This window comes from Silene latifolia, chromosome 1 (genome assembly GCF_048544455.1).
Source record: "Silene latifolia isolate original U9 population chromosome 1, ASM4854445v1, whole genome shotgun sequence".
NCBI classification, from domain to species: Eukaryota; Viridiplantae; Streptophyta; class Magnoliopsida; order Caryophyllales; family Caryophyllaceae; genus Silene; species Silene latifolia.
The window spans coordinates 1,929,187-1,948,096 of NC_133526.1; the positions used below are offsets into that span (position 1 = coordinate 1,929,187).

Here is an 18,910-nt window from a genome sequence, read left to right on the forward strand (position 1 = left end):
TTTAATACTTTTGCATTTTTGGATAAATAAATAATGTTTTATTTTGAATTTCTCTCTGAAAAAACGTTTTAAATTTCAAATGTTGCTACTATACTTTCGCTATATTCGCTCTTACGACAAACTCGACCCACAGAATCACAGGTCTCCAAAGTCAGGGATCAGAGTTTAGACTCTGAAAGCGGAAGCATTGGGGCTTCGGCCAAAGAAGCCGAAGCCTCTTCCAGGTGTGAGTAGACCTCGTAAGAGATGGTTGCATGATCAGGTAGTTCTACTAAATAGTTAGTTCCAAGAAGAACCCGACTATCCTTCAGCCGGGTGCACAAACATGGATGATAGACGTTAAATCTATATCTAAACATCAAAACACAAGACTGCAAGTCTGCAACAGTATGAAACTAGAACGACAGCAATAATCAGCGCTGTTCTTAACCAGAACAGACAACCAAATGAGCAAAACTCAACAGCAGTCAGGTATCAGTGTACCGCAACCATGACCAATTTTTAATACCATTCTCCCATGCCACAAGTAACAGTCAGATAATAGAACAATACTACTGAGTAACACAATTAACTCTCAAATATCACCAACTCATTTTCGAAATGTAGAATCAGATGGTCATGATGAGACATTGAGATATATCCAGCTAAACCAAAGTATTGATTCGCCAACAAATATTTCAAAACTTGCACAAAAGACTGAAAAACCATAGAAATTTAGAATACTAAAGGTGTTTAAAATACGAGCTCGTGAGGCTTCACGCCGGACTTCAATGAAAACCTTGCTCCCAAGTATGCCTTCAACTCAGGAACAGCCTCAATGTTCTTTGTCAATGGACCATCAACCGCCTTTTGGGAGTCTTTCTTTTCTTGAGGGATAACCTCCTTCTCCTGTAATTAAAAACCAATGAAGTTTAAGGTAATTATATAAACATTTACTCTCAAAGTCTCGAGCTCTATAACTGGGACAGTGAAAAAATTGACGAAATAATGTGCTAATAATAACTGACCTCCTTCTCAGCCTCAAAGAACTCTCCTTCACCCTTCTTTTTCTTCTTCTCAGCTGGCTTGGAGAAGAATTTGTCATCGATGTTTTGTACATCGAGTCCAGATAGATCGACTTTGGTTGAAGTTGCGATCACATAAGCTTGGTTCACCCTTCTAAGAGGAACACCATTGATCTTGAAGGGACCTGAATTAAACCATAATTTAAATGTGTTCAAGTTCACAAAGCTCAACTACATGACATGCAGGAAGGTATTTCCATGGGAAAAAAAAGAATAATTTAGGAACACAGCCACGTACTACTATTTTTTTGAAGCAAAGCCACGTACTACTATTATACATACATCAAACATACTTTACGGTATATTAAGTTACTACGAGCCTTCTCAACCCAGAAGAGCTAAGAAGACGCTGTTACCTAACGAGGAGTACAGATAGAAGCCCAAATTACATGTAATAGATGCTTTGAAGCTTAACCAAACAGAATTTGAATTCCCAATTTAACAATATTTTTTACGTATTTTCCATATGCTAAAAATAGAAAGTGGCTTACAGAATTTATAATCACAAATGTAACATAAAACTTCTAATATCTACCTATGTTACTCCGACACTTCACTTAAGTGCCGTGTCGTGTCGGACACCGACACTTCGACACTTCAATTTAGACAACAAAACAGGAAAATTCACCCGAAATAGCCGTATCGACACGTGTCTGCGTGTCTGAGTAACACAGATATCTATTACCAGGCTAACTCTACATGCTCACGGCATAATTATTGGATGCATTATCAACTTTAAGCATCATGGAAGATAATGTGTTGGAAGTTCACAAAGCTGGAATAGATTCGCATCCAAAAGGGTAAAAATATTGAATCAATAAAAACCACAAACAAGTATTATATGCACATACATCGAAACATACCAATAGTAATTACCGTATTAGATTTACTATGAATCTATGACCCTTCTCACCCGCATCAAGCTAAAAAGCTAAAAAGAAAGACCATGTTATCTAACTAGGACAATACAATAGAAACCCAAATCACTTGTAACTGGAGTGCTTTAAACCTTAACCAAACAAAATTTAATTTTACTTATATGAACTCCCTATATAACACAACAATGCTTACTTGTTAATCATATGCTCATAAAATAACAAATTTCTTAACTAACAATCTGATTTCATCATCCATGGATTCAATAGCATCATGCTACACACTATCACCCTCTCATTATATTTTTACGTTTTCCATTCTTTCTGAATAGTACTTTCATCAAAGGTGAACAAACGATTGGGACAGACTGAGTAATAATCATTTGAGACACAGTATAACATTATCAAAACCGAAAATGGGCAGCTTGAAAGACGTGGTATTACACTTAAAACACCTTTTTGTCACTCACATTATCACAACCCAACAACAATCTATATAAACATTCAACTAGCGTAAATTTAGAAATCAAAGAATAAACAAATGATCGGAACATCAGGTAAGAACGTAAATGAAAAGCAGAAATACAAGTAAAAACGCATAGGATACGATGCCATACCAGTAACAAGAAGCAATCCAGAAGAAAGCTGCTTCAAGAAAACAACACGCTTTCCCTTAAACCTTCCAGCCAACACTATCAACACGGTTCCTGGTGTCACACTCGCCCTATACACAAAAATTCCCGATAAAAACATTAATATCCAAACAGTCCTCTAATTCAACTATGTCCGCCTTAACAACATTAGAACGGGTTAGCCATTCTGAGTTCTGATTTGACAATTATTTCAATCAAAGGTAAACAAATGATTCGTATGGAGTATCCAACATTCTAATCAAAAGGCAAATGTTTGGGACGGAGGGAGAACCCAAATTTGTTTACTTTTTTTATTCCTGGAATAAGCAACATTCTAATCAATCCGTCTCATTTATCAGATTACTTTCTGTTCTATGTGACGGTATTTTAATCAAAGGTAAACAAATGATTGGAACTTTTTATTCTCTGTTACGGTTACTTTAATCAAAGGTAAACAATCAATCCGTCTCATTTATCAGATTACTTTTTGTTCTATGTGACGTATTTTAATCAAAGGTAAACAAATGATTGGAACGGAGAGAGTATCCAACATTCTAATCAAAAGGCAACTGTTTGGGACGGACGGAAAGCGTAAATCACAAAAATAATAAATCGGAGTATCCCTATGCGACGATATTTTAATCAAAAGTAAACAAATGATTGCGACGGAGTCCATAAGTCACAAAAAATTAAAACAGAAACGAGAAAATTCCGAGTTAGTGACGGATATTTTAATCAAAGGTAAACAAATAACGGAGACGGAAAGCGAAAAATAACAAAAACAACAAGACGAAGAATAACCTGAGTTTGGTGGGTTTGGGTTTACGCTTGTTGATAAGCGGTTTCTTGATATCATCAGCAGGATAAAACTTAGGTGGTTTAACAACAGCATCAGAAACGACAGGTTTAGGAGCATGAGTAGGGAAAACGCCGCCGTTTTTGGCTTTAATAGCCCAAAGACCTCTCTTATGGAACATCTGTGATCTTGTGTATTTGCCTATTCCTCTTACTAGATCTGGGTTTCTTGGGGTAGTTCTTGCTTTCGCCATTGTTGTTGTTGAGGATGAGAATTGAGGAGAACGGAAGGAGGAGGGAGAGGGGTTTTGATGGAGGACGTAGAAACCCTAGATGTGAAGTGTAGAAATGAGGTTATGGGTATTTAATTTGTGGAAATGTTGTGTTGTAGGTTTGGGTTGGATTGGATTGGGCTTTTTTAGATTTGGATTCATCATTTCATATTTTCATCCCCTTGTCCATTAAACCAAATATGTGGGTGGGGGGTTTAGACCTGGTAAAATTGACCCGATTCGAACTCCAATCTGAAACCCGAATTTGACCCGACCCAGTATAATAGGACCTGAATGTTTATTGCTGCAAATAGCTTGATAATAGTTGACCCGGACCTGAAATGGCCCGGACTGTCCCCACATGACCCGAAGTCTATAGACCCGAAATGACGCGATTCAAATTGACCCAACCCGAAGCCAACACGATTGTCTCGTTTGCCAAGTGTATTGGGCGTGGTGGTTCAAAATTAGACTTGGTGTATTTGACTCGACTTGAATAACTTGGTTGATGGGAGGATGGAAGTTTGAATGTCAAGAACGAGGTAATTTAAAATCGATTTTAGTTATGGAAAATGAGATGGTGACAACCGATGTTATTGACTTCTGATACCACCCATGGCAATAAAACATGCATAAACTGTATCATAGGAATATCTCATGATAAGACCCGTCCGTATATTTGTATATTTAATGAGCCCAACTAAGAGATGACAATCGAGGTTGATATCGATCAGGATGGAATTGATTTGAAAGAAAGAATCTGATCGATTGATCCAACCCCAACTCTTTGAATCCCGAATAATCCATTATCTACATTTCCATATCCAATTTCCATACTCCTTTAAAAATCCCAAACTCCCCTTCTTATCAGAAGCCGTAAATAAGAACACTTTCAATTCCCCGACCATTTTGCCCTTCTCTATTTTTCCTCTTTATTTGCGTGTCACACTACCGCTTCTTCTACAACATTCACCTCTCTTTCATAATCGTTCCTTTTCCTGCTTGACTGCATGCCTAAATCGTCCCATTTAGTCCACCCATTCTCCGTCTTACTCTCTCTCACACTCATTTTCCTTTATCTAAATCCCCATTTCCTTTTTAGTTGGTATTGTTTTGAAGTGGTTGCTGAACGGAGGTCAGAGATCGGAGATAGGCGGTATGTTGTCTCTTTTTGCTTTTTAATTTTGTTTTCATTACTATCATGGCCTTTTGATTTGGGTATCGACATTTTCAATGCGTATATCATCTCTTTCTTTGCGTTGATGGTGTTGATATAGCTATTTTTTTAGAAGTTTGATCAATTAATTTTTGATGATATAGGTATGATCTTCAGTCGGTTGAATTGATTAGCTAGGTTTTTACGAATTTGTTTGGTGAGATGAAGTCGAGGATTTAATGACTATAATTTTGGCGCCTCGATTACAACTTGAGTCCGCACGGTTCCGATGATGATCTTGATACCCTCAATGGTTGTTCTTGTTGCTGGTTTTCAAGATTTTGGTCATTATTGTCACCAGGTAATTAATTCTTTTACTTTTAAGTTGCATGTCATTCCTCAATTACGCATTCCCTTTAATTTGCATTGATTTTCAACGTTACTTGGGTGTCTCAAAAGGCTTGCTTTTTTCCCATCAAAGCAACTGGTTATAAAATGATGCCTACTATGTGTATGCCCCTTTCTATACACTACCAACTTGCTTCCGCTTAGAATTCCACCAAATTGGATAAATGTTTTGCTTTTCCCTATGAATCATCGTGACTACTTATGTGTTAATTCCTGACTATAAGGTAAAACATATGACATGATTTTACACTTTTACTAAGCAGTATTAACAATATCATTTCGCCTTGTACTTGTACACGCACAATCTCGATTCAATGCCTTAACGTGCTCAATAATATTACCATTTCAATGAAGAGTTGAGTAACAATGTGCTCAATAATATCACCATTTATTATGCTTATGTATCCTTTGTCCCCTTTTTATATTGCATGTCAACTGCTATTTGTCACATTTTCTTGTCAAGATGATTCTTTGTAGTTGATTTCTAGATGTTGGTTAGTTTGATTTCTTGGCGAGGTTGTTTAATTGGTTTCAAGGGTCACATGAAAATTAATGAACTTATAAATAAAAAAAGCCATTTGATATTTACAGTGATGATAATTCTTACTTCTTCCGTCCCAATCATTTGTTTACCTTTTTAAATTCTTTGTGAGGGTATTCTAATCTTTGGTAACAAATGACTGAGATGGAGGGAGTAGTACCTGATTACCTAAATTCCTTGCATCAGCTTGATGAAGTTTGTTATGAAATGGGGTTGTGACATTTTGGGAGCATTTTGTTGTTTTGATGCACAAAATTGTCTTGCTTTTAAGGTAGAACTTATTTCTGAAGGTCAACTGCACTATTGCTAGCTGGACTTGCCTCTCATCTGCTTGAGATGCTGGTTTGATAAATGTTAGTTTGTCTTCAAATTGAGCATTTGATCGTAATTATTGCCTGCTAATAGCTCTCTCTTTTACCACAACATTAAACTTTATGATTCTGTAATATCATTCATTGTTATAACAATCTGATTTTTATAATTGGAACTGGTTGAAGCTTTGATATTGTGATGGAGCTCTTTTTGCTGGAAATTCGGAGTTCGCCAATGGGGTAAAATTTATAAACTTAACTGCAGTTATCAGTTTCTATACTTCACAATGTTTTCTGTAACATTGACATTTACAATGGTGCGCCTGTCAAACAAAAGGTCTATGATTTCAAGATAAAAGATACTACAAATTTATGCCCAAGATTTAACCATTTCAGAAGAACTTTGTACTAAGAAAATGCGAAAGCTGCCACCCAAAAAAAACTTGAAAAATTCGCAAGTTTAGTTAAGACGGTATAATACAAGAGCTCATTGTGTTCAAGTGTGAATTCAGTTTTAAAATGAAAACTAGGTATTATTATTGTAGGGCGTTTTGGGTTTCTTATTGATGATAAGGGTATGAGCTGTGTTTTTTGATTCCTTTGCGTGTAATCACATTAAACGTGGGTAACAAGGTTGCCATTTAGGGTCTCAGCTAAGTCTTATTGATGATATTATTAGGGTCTCAGCTAGATTGTCTGTGTAGTTTGGTAGGGGATGAGTTTCTATGTGTTTCGGATTTTTCGTTAAGCGTTTTGATATTGGCGGAGTTGGATTTAATTTAATACACTAACCTCCTTGCTATTGGCCAAAAAAATAGGTTATTACGGTTTTATGAAGTTGTGAGCACGGTTCTCGGTGGTTGTTAGTTTAGTTATTACACATTTTTGGCTAGATTCATTCTTTTCTCTTGAAGTATATTGGTAGTCTTGTATTGTTGGACTGGTTTTCTAATGGGAACTCTGAATTTAGCTGAAAAAATTTCTAATAGGAAGGTGATTTTTCATGATTTAATCTGTGGAACATGGGAGAAGAGAGACTGAGAAGAAAGACGTGCGCAGACGGTGTCATTCTTAATTTAAACCTGTTAGACATTGTATGTGTTGATTTTATAGGCGGTTCACGTAAGAGTTTCATGGGATGAAGAATAAGTTTAAACGAGCATGCTTAAGTATCTCATTCACTTCCCAATTGAACCTTTAAATTTCCTATTTGTTTTCTATGTTTACAACACAACCTCTATTTGCTTTTGGGGGATGGGTGGTCAGTTTACGATGGAGGAAATGGAAGGGGAAAGTCAGGGTAGCGGGGTGTGAGGAGAGCAATACGTGAGGGTCATGTCGAACACCCTTTCAGTTATAGTAAGAGGAGATTTCTGCAAATGCTGTTCATTTCTGACGATGCAAGAGTCGTTATTTTTTAACATAGAGGTGGAGCTTCGCACATCCTACTTTTACATTTTATAGACAGAAACCATTAAGGCACAAGGGAAGTGAATGAGATATGAACAAGTAGTCCGTGTTACATGACTTTTACATTTTTAATAATTATTATTTATTCATTAAATTTCAGGAACCCATCTATTCTTCGTCACCCCTTTCTGTTAAGCAAAATAACCAAGTGAAAGATGTTGTCGAGTCGCAAGATTCTCAAACTTTCTTTACTCTTTTGGCCTCAGAAAATAATGGGATTATTTCAAGGCTTTCAGAAGGTAAGTAAGGGAATCAGTTATACATTTTTAACTATTTCAAGGTTCATACTGTTTAGTTAAATGCTGTTATTTGGTGTTCGTTAGGGTCAATTTATCCAGGCATTTTTTATCGAGCTGATGAAGGGTAAACATTATTTTTATAAAATTTTACTTCGAAGTAAAATTAATATACTTCTATCATTATATTCGTAGAGATGAATTTATACGAGTATACATTTCACAATATATATCCATATTGGCCATATATCTTGTTTTTAAGGGGGATTAAATATCGATGTAGTCGGCTGAAAGTTGAGAACACTATATAAAAATTAGTGGGAGTATCATGCTGCCATGTTCTTATAAATGTTGAAGTCCACAGTCTCATGAATTAGTTTAAATATTTGCAGCTAGGATTATTGTAGATCGAGAAACAGGGAAGGTCGAGGGATTTGGTTTTGTTGAGTTTGTCGACGATCAATCTGCCAAAAGTGCTTTGGCCATGGATTCAATTAATCATTTGGGGCAATTTAATTTCTGGGTTATTTTTGGGTCAATGAATCATCGACCGAGATCGACAAGAAAAAGGGTTGGCTTTGAGTTCAAGAGTAAATGATGTCTTTTTCTTCCTACCATTTTGCAACATATATATGGATATTGAGTAATTCCTTTGCAAATGATTTGAACTATTCTAATTATTATGGACTTGCGGTTTAGGCTATTCCAAGAACAATTGTGCTTGACAAATCGGAAAAGCAATTAGTACTATGGCCAATCAAGGAAGTGGAAACAGTATGAGAAAATCGAGTACACTTCATTTCCTTCTTTCTTTAGTACCATCAGACATCATTGGTGCGTAATTAGTCTAGGTTAATGCGCTCTTACATTTCCGTTTTAATTTGTAGGTAGATGTGGAATTGTCATTCAAGGAAACCGAGTTCAAGAAGGCAGAGGAGTTGGACGCAACATGGACTAACCCACAAATTCGGTGCAGCAGGAAAGGAGCAAATGTCGAAGGTGGCCTTGGACCATATGGATTCCTAACTCTTGCCTCAGATGACTTAGAAGAGTATACGGCTGCGTTCTTCAAAATTTTCAAGGCCACAAACAAATATGTCGTGTTGATGTGCAGTGATCAAAGCAGGTCAGCTGTCATAAATGTTTACCCTATACATATATTGACTTTCTTAAGCTTATACCAGTTCGACATGCTGAACATTAAAAGTTTCCAGATAACTTGTAGGGCTTCCAATTGAAAACTTTCCTTAAGGCCTTAGAATTCCACTGTGTCCTACCATAAAACACTCTGCTCTTATCGAGTTATTTCAATTAATGTTTCTACACTACACTGTAGGTAGTAGTTGATAACAAATCGCTAACATCGTTGCTCGAGCTGTAATCTTTAAGATTCATATTATGAACTTTGTGTTTCTCATTTTGCAGATCAAAGCCAAGAAGGCATCTTGGAAACTCGAGTCACCGTATCCCCTTAAAGTATCAAAAGCTTTGCCTGTGGTCCAGTTTAGTGATGAGGAGATACAATTGCCCCTGGAAAGGGCGTTAATTTGTATCCAAAAATTTTCTTTTTCGTCAAATAGTCAATCAAAGTATCTGCATATCAATTCAAACGATCAGTATACACTGAGATGTTCCTTTTTGTGGCATATACATACCTGATTAAACTGTTCTTTATTTATATCTGTTTCCTAGAAGTGGTTTCTCTTAGGGTGTGTTTAGATACCATTTTAAAAGGGAAAGGGAGGGGAGGGGGAGTGAGGGGAAGGAAAGGTAGGGGAGGGAAAATAAATTATGGTTGTTTGGATAACAAAAATGATGAGAGGGTGATGGAAGGGGAGGAAGAGGGAGATGGTAGAGTGGATGGAGGAGGAGGATGAAATGAGAGTCAAAAAAAGTTTTTCTTCCAAATCTTGTCAATGATGGAAAGATTTTAGTTTGGTCTAAAGGAGGGAAATTAAATCCTCTCATTCCCCTCCCCTTCCATTTCCCTCCTTCCATATATTGTAACCAAACAAATGAAATTAAACCCCTCCTTTTCCCTCCCCTCCCTTTCCCTCTAATTCTCTCAATCCAAACACACCCTTAGGGATTAATGTTTTTTTGAATTTGGTAAGTGCTGATGTTGTCATTTACAGCTTGGAGTCAAGCTATGGAAACTGGCTTACTACGAAGAGAGAAGGCAGGCTGCTCTTTGTACTGAGAAATGGCAGGTACTGACCATTCATCAATTTCATGTGTTGAATACCATATTCTTAGCATAAACCACAAGAGTAGGCCTTAATTTCAACCCCTCCCTCGTTCCTTTAATTTGGCCTTTATCAGCAATAGACGGCGAAATATTCTTGTATGTTTCAACTGATTATTATTGAAAATTTCACAACTTGGGGAGTTTGTAGAGGTAGTTGATCTAACACTTGTTGAACAAAACTTTCATTTTAGGCCAAGATGATACTATATTTGTTCCAAAGCTTAATCAACTTCGTGGTGTTCCTCTTCTAAAATGTAGTAATAATACTACTGCAGTTAGCTATTTAGATATATGAACAACAAGAAGGATAATGAGTAAAATAATAATAATCAGCAGCAACGTAGAAATAGTAGTAGTAGTCATAGTAGAAGTAGTAGTTATAGTAGTAGTAGTAGTAGTAGTAGTAGTAGTAGGAGTAGGAGGAGGAGGAGGAGGAGGAGGAGGAGGAGTAGTAGTAGTAGTAGTAGGAGCAGTAGTAGTAAAAGTTGTTGATGATGTGTTTTGGATGAGTGTAAAGTTTGTGAAATTGATGAGTTAAGAAAAGCTACTAATGGCTTTGACGAGAAGTTTTTAGTTCAAGGTTTTAATTTATTTGTGAATTTAAGAGGAGAGAATTACTCCGTTATCGCTCTCGGTTTTTTACATCGGGAGATTGTTCAGACTTACGAGCACAGTGGCACAGCTTAATCTACTCCGTAATACGATTGACTGTTTGCTTGTATGAAGAATATGGAGAAGCAACACTACCATTTCTCCTCTTCATCTACTTTTTGGTGGATCAGTAAAAGGTGAATTGCTAGGTTATTTTGGTGTTTTGCTTTTACTGTTGATGTGCTCTCCCTTATTATGAGTAGTTTGGTGGTTGATTGGGTTGTGTGAAAAGTTGATCGAGGCGTATTGTGATTAGGGTTTGATTGAAGCTGGCTTAATTTTATTCTTAATTCTGTAGGATTTGTTCTTTGACTTATGATTTGGAGATTTTTCTTCTGATAGGATACATGTAGGTGTTTGAATCAATATGTTATGATGTCCTGGTCTCTCTTGTATCTCCATTCCTCGTTGCAAATTAAACTACTTTCACTTCTTATTCTTTGTTTTTTTATTTATGACTATCGCTTTATACTTTATTTTGGCCTTCACATTTCAAAACTTGCAACTTTTTTTGAGTAATCTTAAATTTACAACTCTCTTGTTTCTGATTTAATATTTTTGTTTTTTAAGTACTTTGACTGCTTAGCGGCATTAGCAGGAATAATTTTAGCATTGGAAGAACGGAGAATGGAAGTTTACATGGAGACCGTTTAAAACATAGAGAATCAGCAGGATGTATTTTGACTCACCATTGATAAGAGCTTTCAAAGAAGATTATGTCCCCTCTAAGAATAATTTAGCAAAGCTTATCATGTGTGTTATGTATTTGTTCATCACCATTCGTGTAGTTGTTTCGTGTTGTAATCTCGGTCCCTAAATCTCTTCGCCAAAAAAGGCTTATGTCCTTCTGGTGTCGTCATTCCACTTTCTATTTTGCGATTGTTGTATTATACTGTTTTTGCCCATTTACGCCAGTTTTGGAATAGATACTACACACGTTCCATAATCTATAAATATTTAATGGACAACGCCCCTTTCTATTGATAGTTTAATATATTACCGATTTACTTCCGCTAACCATTTTACCAAATTGGGGCACCGCGCCCGATAGGGCGCGGTGCAACAACTAGTCATTATAAAAAAATCGAAAATACTCATTGATGGGGCATATTCTGCACCGCTGACCAAGTCAACATATTGAGCAAGGTCAAGGGTATCCACAGCATAGTCAACGACTCAGACAGCCTAGCCGATGGAGCCCATCGGCCTGTCACCTGAGTCTCGGCATGGTAACCAGCTAGCCGGGACACATATCCGCGTACTCATGTCCAAGACCCTCGGCGAGCCTGCCACAGGTCCATCGGCCGAGGGTACAACGGTCTTTCCACCTGATAGCCACTTGGCCACTTGGCCACTACGTGACAAAAGGTGAATGCCTATAAATACTCCTCAACCTTCATTGAGGAAGGGATCCACAAAATTGACCTAATAACCACTATTCATCTGGTAATATCTTCCTTATCTCTCTACAATACACTCTTAGCCAAGCAGAACATCTTACCTCTCTAAGTTTACTGACTTGAGCGTCGGAGTGAGTACGCTCGGCCAAAGCCGAGCCCTCAGTTTGTTCATCGTTTCAGGAGACCGCAGGAAGGACTCTAGCAAGGACATCATTCTACTAGCTACGAGTGGTATCAAACATCTGCTCTGGATTTACGACCGGAACAATTGGCGCCGTCTGTGGGGAACTTAGACACTAAAAGCTAGTCACACTCATTCCCAAACAACAAAAACAAAAACACAAGAAAAACCCACCCCAAAAGCTAAGATGTCCCAACAACAAGTAGTCGTGACCGACGAAACCGAGCTACACCAAGATGATACATTTCACCATTCTGGAGTAGTGCAACCCTCCACCGGCGGAGTAATCCAACCGGAATTCGGAATGCCGACATTACCGGACACACCGCCGCCCGTCAACCAGGTCACCATCATGGGACAGGTGGTTGACGTAGCAAAACTGAAGACACTCCTGGACCTAATTGGGGGTGCACCAACTCACGCAGGCACGCCAACACGAGCGACGGAAGCCGTCCAGGAGAACAGGGCCCAGAGCGTGACTCCAAGAAACTTGAACGGAGCACTGGGAGAAGCAGACCATATCAAGACGCCGGAGGAGCCCAAAGTGGTCGTGGTAAACATAAGTCCATCTCGCACTCGGGAGAGGACAGCGTCGCCGCAACACCGACGAGGCACACCCCGGGGGAACCAGCGAAGTCCGACTCAGGAGAGTCGGAGAAGAAGCCCAAGCCGGAGAAGGAGTCCTTCCCGCTACGAGGAGAGAAGCCGGACTAGGAATGCGAGGAGTCGGTCGCCACGTATCATCCGTCACGTGGTCAAGCAGCCCCTCAGTGATTATGTCCTCGACGTCGCCGTGCCGCCTAAGCTGAAGTTGCCGGCGTTCACGTACAAAGGAGACAGCGACCCCACCGACCACGTCGAGGCCTTTGAGTCTTATATGTCGGTATGGGAGCAGCCCGACGAGGTCTGGTGCCGGGTCTTCCCGACAACTCTGCATGGGCTGGCTCAGAGTTGGTACAAGGGGCTTCCCGACGGTTCGGTATACTGTTTCGCCGACCTAAAGGACGCCTTCTTAGCCCAGTACTCTTGCAACAAAAGGACGGTCGTGGAGACATCGGACCTCCTAACTATCAAACAAGAGGAGGGCGAGTCTCTACGAAGCTACGTGAAGAGGTTCGACGGCAAGGTTCAACAGATTCGGGAGATCAACCCCGAACTGGCGGCCTTCGCATTGATGAAGGGCCTCCCAAAGGGAAACTTAAAAGACGAGCTCATCAAGCACGGGGGTTTGGGCCTGAATGCCGTCAGGAAGATGACCGATCAGGCCATCAAGGTAGAAGACTACCACAAAACCTGGGTAGGCCCCAGCGAGACTGAGCCCTCAGAAAAGAAAAGCCGCCGGGAGGACAGCCCGGAAGAAAGGAGCCGTGGCGACAATAGGTCACGGTCCGATAAACCCACCAGGAAACAGAACTTGACGGGCGCCGGGGGGGGAGTTCAGCACCGTACTACCGAAAGCAGTACAATGATCACACCCCCCTGGTTGTATCCGCCGCAGAAGTCTTCGCCCTGAGCAGGAGCGAAGGTCAGAAGTGGGAAAGGCCCCCTAAGCCGAGGGGTGACGGTGACACAAGCCAATACTGCGAGTACCACGGCTCCACCGGCCACTTAACAAACGAATGTCGACATCTGAAAGATGCCATTGAGGAACTGATCCGGAAGGGGAGCCTAGGCAAATATATCGCCGGAGGCCGAAGAACAGATGGCGGCGGATCGAATAGGAAACCCGTTTTAGAACGGAAAGGAGTAATTAATGTCGTCATCAGGGGCAACGAGAGCGGCGAGTCCACTCGTGGGTACAAACGGCACCTAAATGAGCTATATCAGGCCGTCAACTTTGTGCCCAACCTAGCAACCCCCGCTTCCAACATCCCCGATATAACCATCGGAAAGAAGGATTACGAAGGAGTCGTCGCTCCTCACAGCGACCCACTTACGGTCCACCTGGACATAGCCAACCACTTGGTGAAGAGGTGCCTAATTGACACAGGCGCTTACACAAATATTATGTACGGAGAATGCTTTCTTAGCCTCGGTCTGAAGGTTGAAGACTTGACCCCCTGCACCAGCCCGTTGTACAGCTTCTCTGGGGCCGGCATGGTACCCCTGGGGTCAATCAGACTGCCAGTGATGTTCGGAGAGCGAGGTGCAGCCAAGAACGTTATGTCGGAATTCGTGGTCATTGACGGTTCATCCGCCTACAACGTCCTCATAGGCCGAGACACCCTGAGTGCGGCTGACGCGGTGATGTCCATCCGGGCTCTGACATTGATGTATATCTCGGACCGGGGGGAAGCGCATAAACTCACCTCGAAGAACGAGAACGACGAGGTGGTGAATATCCAAGCATCCGCCAGAGGGTGCAACCTGCAATCCTTCAAGACGGCGAAGAGATCAGAAAAGGGGAAAAGCCCATCCTTACGACAGGATGGCAAACCCATTGATACCACCGTCGGCATGGTAGAGGGAGCGGAGACCGAGGAGGTAGAGATTGATCCAGGCCGCACCGTGACTATCGGCGTCGACCTGGAACCAAAATTCAGAGCCGCTCTCCTAGATCTGCTGAGGGAAAACAAAGACGTCTTCGCCTACTCAGCGGCCGAGATGCCAGGCGTGAGCCGGGAGGTAATCATTCACAAGCTAAACGTACTCCCCACCGCTCGCCCTGTCAAGCAAAGGATGAGAAACTCCTCAGCCGAGAAAGATGACGCCATCAAGGCCGAGGTAGATAAATTACTGGAAGCGGGCTTCATCATGCCTTGTACTTATCCCGAGTGGTTAGCCAACGTCGTGATGGTAAAGAAGTCATCGGGGGCATGGAGAATGTGCGTAGATTTTACCAACCTTAACAAAGCATGCCCCAAGGATTGTTACCCTTTGCCTCGGATAGATAGCTTAATCGACGCCACGGCAGGCTACACCATGCTGAGCCTGCTAGACGCCTTCTCGGGATATCACCAGGTATTCATGGACGAGGAGGACATGCCTAAATGCGCATTCATCACCGCGAACGGCACATACATGTACAAAATGATGCCGTTTGGTTTGAAAAACGCCGGTGCAACGTACACCAGACTGGTGGACAAAGTATTCCAAAGTCAAAAAGGGCGAAACATCGAGGCTTACGTCGACGACGCTATTGTGAAAAGCAAGTCCGACAGCGAGCACCTGGCCGATTTACGGGAAACATTCTGTTCACTAAGGAAGTACAAGATGAAGCTCAACCCAATGAAGTGCAACTTCGGTGTCCGGGCAGGTAAATTCCTCGGTGTACTCGTCAGTGCCAGAGGCATTGATGCCAATCCAGATAAAGTCCAAGCAATCTTAAAACTACCGGAACTAAGGAACCGAAAAGAGGTTATGGTACTGACCGGGAGAATGGCGGCTCTCGCCCGTTTCATCTCTCGATCAGCCGACAAGAGCACCCCATTCTTCAAAGTATTAAAGGGGAATAAAGACTTCAGCTGGGGGGAAGAACAGAGCACAGCTTTCAAACAACTAAAAGCTCATCTTCAGACCCTCCCGACTCTGTCCAGGCCGATGCTAGGGGAGACGCTATACCTATACATAGCAGTTACCTCGGCCACGGTCAGCGCCGTGATCATCAGGGAAGAAGACAAACAGCAACATCCAATCTACTTTGTCAGCCACACACTGTTGCCAGCCGAAAGGAATTACCCGCTGATTGAAAAAGCGGCTTTCGCCGTCGTCATTGCCGCAAGAAAGTTAAAACCCTACTTCGATGCCCATCCCGTGACGGTCCTAACCGACCAGCCATTAGAGAAAGCACTGGAAAAATTTGAACAATCCGGCAGACTCGTCAAGTGGGCGGTGGAGCTATCCGGCTTCGGCATTGAATACAAACCAAGGCCTTCGATAAAGGGGCAAGCACTTGCAGATTTCCTGGCCGAGTGCACATATCAAGAGGAGGTACACCCCGGTGTATGGGAGGTATTCACCGACGGGTCCTCCACAACAAACAGCGCAGGCGCCGCATCCTTATCATCAGCCCAAACGGGGACGAGTTTGAGTACGCTTTGAAGTTCACCTTCCCGGCCTCAAACAACGAATCCGAATACGAAGCAGTGATAACAGGGGTCGAACTAGCCAGGGCCGCCGGAGCAGAACACATTGTGTTAAAGACAGACTCACTATTGGTTACCAACCAAATCAGAGGAGAGTTCGAGGCGCGAGACGATGGGATGGTAAGATACCTGGAAAGGGTAAAAGCCGACACAGCAAAATTGAAGTTTTTCAAAATTCAGTGCATCCCCAGGTCCGAGAACAACCGGGCCGACGCTCTCTCCAAACTTGCCAGCTCAACCATCAAGAACATCAGCCGAACCGTGCTGGTAGATATCAGGAATACGAAGAGTATCACCGAGGACGTCGGCATGATGGGCAACGTAGAGACCGAGACAACGTGGATGACTCCGATAATGAAATACAAGCTCACAAGTGAGTTGCCGGATAACCGCAATCTCTCGGCTAAGCTCAAAAGGATCGCCGCCAGGTACTTAGTATTCGAAGGGGAACGTACGGAAGGTCCGTAATAAGACCACTCTTGAAATGTGTCGGTCCAACCGACGCAGCTAATACTTGTGAGAGATTCACGAGGGCATATGCGGACACCACATGGGGGCAAGAACGCTAGCCCACAAAGCTCTCCGAGCCGGCTACTTCTGGCCCACCATGCTTCAGGACTCCAGAACGAAGACCAAGAAATGCGCAAACTGCCAGATGCACGCCCCGGTGATACACGCTCCTTCCCGAGACCTCGCAACCGGTGCTTAGCCCCTCCCTTTCGCACGATGGGGGATAGACATGCTAGGGCCATTTCCAACGGCCTCCGGAGGAAGGAAGTTCTTGATCGTCGCCGTTGATTACTTCACCAAATGGGTTGAAGTCGTAGCGAAGCACCGGCGAAGACCACACGCGCCGTCGAAAGGTAATCTGGGAAAATGTTATAACCCGTTTCGGATTGCCCCAAGTCATGGTGTTCGACCACGGCCGAGAATTTTGGAGTGACCTGATAATGAACTGGTTAGAAGAGCTTGGCATCAAGTACGCATACTCCTCCGTTTGCCACCCACGAGCAACGGACAAAGTGAGGCGACCAATAAAACGATCCTCAACGGTTTGAAGAAGACAGTGGAAGACCTTAAAGGAAGGTGGGCCGACGAACTACCCGGCCCTCCTGGTCCCTACGAACCACGGAGAAAGAAGCAACGGGGTACTCCCCTTTCCACTTAGTCTATGGATCCGGCGTCCTACCAGTTGAAGCGACGGTGCCAACATTCGAACGGCTACCTTTAACCCTATGTCGAAAATGAGGAAGGCCTTAAAGCCTCCCTAGATCTGGTCGAAGAAGGCCGGGATACAAAGACGCCTCAATTTGGCAAAAGATACCAAAATCGTATGAGAAGAGCCTACAACCGAAGAGTCCACAAAAGGGACTTAAAAGTAGGAGACCTAGTCCTAAGAAAGTCGGCCGCCACCAACAAAGGAAATATTCACGGTAAACTGACGGCCAACTGGGAGGGTCCCTACAAGGTGGTTGAAGAAATGAGGCCGGGTACATACCGGCTGACAGATATGGAGGGTGTGCCTTTGATGAGCCATTGGAACACCGACAACTTGAGAAAGTACTTTGTGTAGCGGCGGAGGTGTCAAAACCCAATGTGGACACCCCAACGCGTGATCTTAAATAAAGAAACAACCAAGTTTTTCCATCCAACTGCTTATCCCCTCCGTAGTTTGCCACCCAAAGAGAAGAATTGCTGCCGAGCCATAACCCCGTTACCTTGGCAATTGGCCGAGAGCGACGGGGACACAATGACCGGTACGCTAGAAGAATTGCTGCCGAGCCATAACCCCGTTACCTTGGCAATTGGCCGAGAGCGACGGGGACACAATGACCGGTACGCTAGAAGAATTGCTGCCGAGCCATAACCCCGTTACCTTGGCAATTGGCCGAGAGCGACGGGGACACAATGACCGGTACGCTAGAAGAATTGCTGCCGAGCCATAACCCCGTTACCTTGGCAATTGGCCGAGAGCGACGGGGACACAATGACCGTGAAGAATTGCTGCGAGCCATAACCCCGTTACCTTGGCAATTGGCCGAGAGCGACGGGGACACAATGACCGGTACGCTAGAAGAATTGCTGCCGAGCCATAACCCCGTTACCTTGGCAATTGGCCGAGAGCGACGGGGACACAATGACCGGTACGCTAGAAGAATTGCTTCTTAGAGAGCCATAACCCCGTTACCTTGGCAATTGGCCGAGAGCGACGGGGACACAATGACCGGTACGCTAGAAGAATTGCTGCCGAGCCATAACCCCGTTACCTTGGCAATTGGCCGAGAGCGACGGGGACGCATCGGTCAGTACATAAAAGACGTTACTCAGTTGAGATGTGCATTCAAACCGCCTCGGCCATACCAAAGGTAAAAACGAAGGCACTCAATTAATAACGCAAAAGGACAAACAAAGGTGGTTGATCAATGCCTCGGCCAAGCCAAAGGCCAAAAGGATAAACTTTGTTAAAAGAGTTAAGAGAAGAATACAGACGACGGCCGTCCCCATAGGGGCAAGCCTAAACACAACCTACCAAGAAAGTTTTTTTTTTGTTTACAAACAAGGAAAAAGAAAAGCAAAAGATTACA

The 18,910-nt window shown here is 42.6% G+C and overlaps 1 protein-coding gene and 2 long non-coding RNA genes across 4 annotated transcripts; 2 read left to right on the forward strand and 1 right to left on the reverse strand.

The window, feature by feature from the left end:
- Window positions 1-559: 559 nt before the first annotated feature.
- LOC141592243 (large ribosomal subunit protein eL6-like) lies at window positions 560-3,725 on the reverse strand. The gene is made up of 4 exons (XM_074412850.1): window positions 3,373-3,725; window positions 2,557-2,663; window positions 1,008-1,189; window positions 560-888 (listed from the first exon to the last, which is right to left on the reverse strand). The coding sequence occupies exons 1-4, from the start codon at window positions 3,618-3,620 to the stop codon at window positions 733-735; spliced, it is 693 nt and encodes a 230-aa protein (XP_074268951.1). The 5' UTR covers window positions 3,621-3,725; the 3' UTR covers window positions 560-732.
- A 4,699-nt stretch (window positions 3,726-8,424) lies between these two features.
- On the forward strand, window positions 8,425-9,288 carry LOC141592253 (uncharacterized). Its single transcript, XR_012521091.1, has 3 exons — window positions 8,425-8,549; window positions 8,648-8,886; window positions 9,186-9,288. It is a non-coding gene; the product is annotated as an uncharacterized LOC141592253 (long non-coding RNA).
- Window positions 9,289-9,894: 606 nt separating this feature from the next.
- Window positions 9,895-11,518, forward strand: LOC141592260 (uncharacterized). Of its 2 annotated transcripts, none has more exons than XR_012521097.1 (2): window positions 9,895-9,970; window positions 11,230-11,518. It is a non-coding gene; the product is annotated as an uncharacterized LOC141592260 (long non-coding RNA). The 2 variants fall into 2 exon arrangements; XR_012521093.1 differs by having other exon boundaries at window positions 11,258-11,518.
- The last annotated feature ends 7,392 nt before the right edge of the window (window positions 11,519-18,910 follow it).

Bases quoted from the DNA above. Each gene is read 5' to 3' on its own strand.
- LOC141592243 (XM_074412850.1), bottom strand. From the start codon at position 3,620: ATGGCGAAAGCAAGAACTACCCCAAGAAACCCAGATCTAGTAAGAGGA. The intron at 2,664-3,372 runs GTTATTCTTCGT...TTTTGTGTATAG, and splicing joins CCCAAACCCACCAAACTCAG to GGCGAGTGTGACACCAGGAA. The intron at 889-1,007 runs GTCAGTTATTAT...TTTTAATTACAG, and splicing joins TCTTTGAGGCTGAGAAGGAG to GAGAAGGAGGTTATCCCTCA.